Source organism: Sprattus sprattus, assembly GCF_963457725.1.
Source record: "Sprattus sprattus genome assembly, chromosome: 1".
In the NCBI taxonomy this organism is placed as follows: domain Eukaryota; kingdom Metazoa; phylum Chordata; class Actinopteri; order Clupeiformes; family Clupeidae; genus Sprattus; species Sprattus sprattus.
This window is the reverse complement of record NC_137920.1, coordinates 29,753,822-29,756,321: the sequence shown is the minus strand read 5'-3', so window position 1 is coordinate 29,756,321 and position 2,500 is coordinate 29,753,822. Positions and strand designations below refer to the sequence as shown.

Below are 2,500 nucleotides of genomic sequence, written 5' to 3'. Positions count from 1 at the left end.
TCTCCTCCTTTGCTCCCACTGTCTCTCTCCCACTCGGATCAGGCTTCTCACCGCAGCTTTCTAGAAGTGAATTCCCTCACAACATTTTCATGCAGCACAGCTCCTTCTGCCTCTGTGTGTGTGTGTGTGTGTGTGTGTGTGTGTGTGTGTGTGTGTGTGTGTGTGTGTGTGTGTGTGTGTGTGTGTGTGTGTGTGTGTGTGTGTGTGTGTTGGTGTGTATATGTTTGTGTACGTTTGTGTCTATGTTTTAAAACATTCTTAATTGCAAGAGTTTGTATGTGCCTCGACACTATTCTTTCTCTTTCACTTTGTTCAATTCCCTGCATCTCTGCACTCACTCGCTCGCTCACTCACTCACTCACTCATTCACTCACTCACTCACACTCACTAACTCAACCACTTAATAACTCACTCACTCACTCACACACTCACTCATTCACTCACCCTCACTCACTCACTCACACTCACTCACTCAACCACTTAATAACTCACTCACACACTCACACACTCACTCACTCACTCACTTACTCGCTCACTCACTCACTCACTCACTCACTCACTCACTCACCCTCACTCACTCACTCACACTCACTCACTCACTCACACTCACTCACTCAACCACTTAATAACTCACTCACTCACTCACACACTCACTCACTCACTCACTCACTCACTCACTCGCTCACTCGCTCACTCACTCCCTCACTCATTCTCTCACTCACTCCCTCACTCATTCTCTCACTCACTCACTCTCTCACTCTCTCACTCTCTCACTCGCTCACTCACTCACTCGCTCAATCACTCACTCAATCACTCACTCACTCACTCACTCACTCACCCACTCACTCACTCACTCACTCACTCACTCACTCACTCACTCACTCACTCGCTCAATCACTCACTCACTCGCTCAATCACTCACTCGCTCACTCACTCACTCACTCCATTCTTCCCTGTGCCAGGCGCTGGCGTCGGAGATGAACATGTACGAGTCGCACACGCAGGAGTACAAGTACGAGATTGAGCGCCTGGCCCAGGAGCTCGTCAAGAAGAAGTACCTGAGCCAGAAACGCAAGGAGCAGCAGGCCAAGTGAGTTCTCTCTCTCTTTTTTTTCTCACTCCCTCTCTCTCTCTCTCTCTCTCTCTCCCTCTCTGTCTTTCTCTCTCTCTCTCTTTCTCTCTCTTTCTCTTCTCTTCTCTTCAGCCTTCCTCTCCTCTCTCATTTCTTTATATCCCATCCTCTACCGGCCCCTTATTATACATACATATAGAGAGCCTGATCTCTCTGTTGCCTTCTGACCAGGGCCTGATGAACCAAATGAAAATAGAGCCTGTGTGTGTGTGTGTGTGTGTGTGTGTGTGTGTGTGTGTGTGTGTGTGTGTGTGTGTGTGTGTGTGTGTGTGTGTGTGTGTGTGTGTGTGTGTGTGTGTGTGTGTGTGTGTGTGTGTGTGTGTGAGAGAGTGTGTGTGTGTGTGTGTGGTGTGTGTGTGTGTGTGTGTGTGTGTGTTTTTGTGTGTGTGTGTGTGTGTTTGCATGTCTGCACTCTAGACTGTCTTTGTACCCCTACCCAGACCCACTCTCCAATATTACCAGCAAAGACTCATGTCACATCAAAAAATGACTCTCAGAAAAAAAAGGAAGGGAATGACAGCAAAAAAAGAAAGAGAGAGAGAGAGAGAGAGAAATTCGACAGACCGCAGAAGAAAAATCAATGAGCCGAAGAATTGGCAGCTGCGGCGTCTCTGATCGTTCTGCTCCCGCCTTTCGGGCTCTGATTTAATATATATGAAACGCCGGGTATGGAAGATTAAACAGTAATACACCTGTCGGCCAGCCATATGAAATGGAACAAACGGAACCGACAGAACACCTTGCGTAGCCACGGCATAGAGAACCCAGTATGCCCTGGATGATGCATATTCACTACATTATTTCCTTACATCGAAGGAAATGATGAGTCATGCTAGCCTCGCCTTGTGGGTCAAGGTGTGAAAATGCAGTCCATTATTCTGGCAAAAGATGGTTGGCATTTGAGCTCAGCAGCCAATACAATGATGCCCCTCCCCACGTGCTCCTGAAGGAATGTGTTGATTGGCTGAAACTGTTTATGGTTCGGGGAACTATGTCGCTTTCTCATTTACAGAGCTGGGACCGAGCATGCACACTGTTTCTTTTCCAGCAAACACACTGAACGGACAGCTAGAGGAGTGAAGAGAAATTGGCTCAATTTGACCAAAAGTGTACTAGATTAGAATTCTAAAAACTGCACCTTTAAGCACTACCTACTGGAATTCCCTCCAAAGATAAATTCCTAACTTACCCGCACTACCCACAATATTTTAGCCAAAAATGTTCAGTGCTCTTTCTAGCCCTGTCATCGGGGAACATTTGGATTTGTTCAGAAATGTCAAATGCCGTTAATGGTGCATTCCTCTATCCTGTCGAAAGGTTGTTGAAAATTGAACTCAACAGCCAGTCAAATAATCCCTCCTTTCATGC

At 46.8% G+C, this 2,500-nt stretch overlaps 1 protein-coding gene across 1 annotated transcript in view; it reads left to right on the top strand.

The window, feature by feature from the left end:
- cfap58 (cilia and flagella associated protein 58) overlaps positions 1–2,500 on the top strand; it is a gene marked incomplete at both ends in the record, with an annotated part of 123,713 nt that overhangs the window by 101,599 nt on the left and 19,614 nt on the right. The window contains one exon of the mRNA XM_080843349.1: positions 963–1,090. Coding sequence (XP_080699475.1) covers positions 963–1,090 — 128 coding nt within the window. The remainder of the gene's footprint in view (positions 1–962; positions 1,091–2,500) is intronic.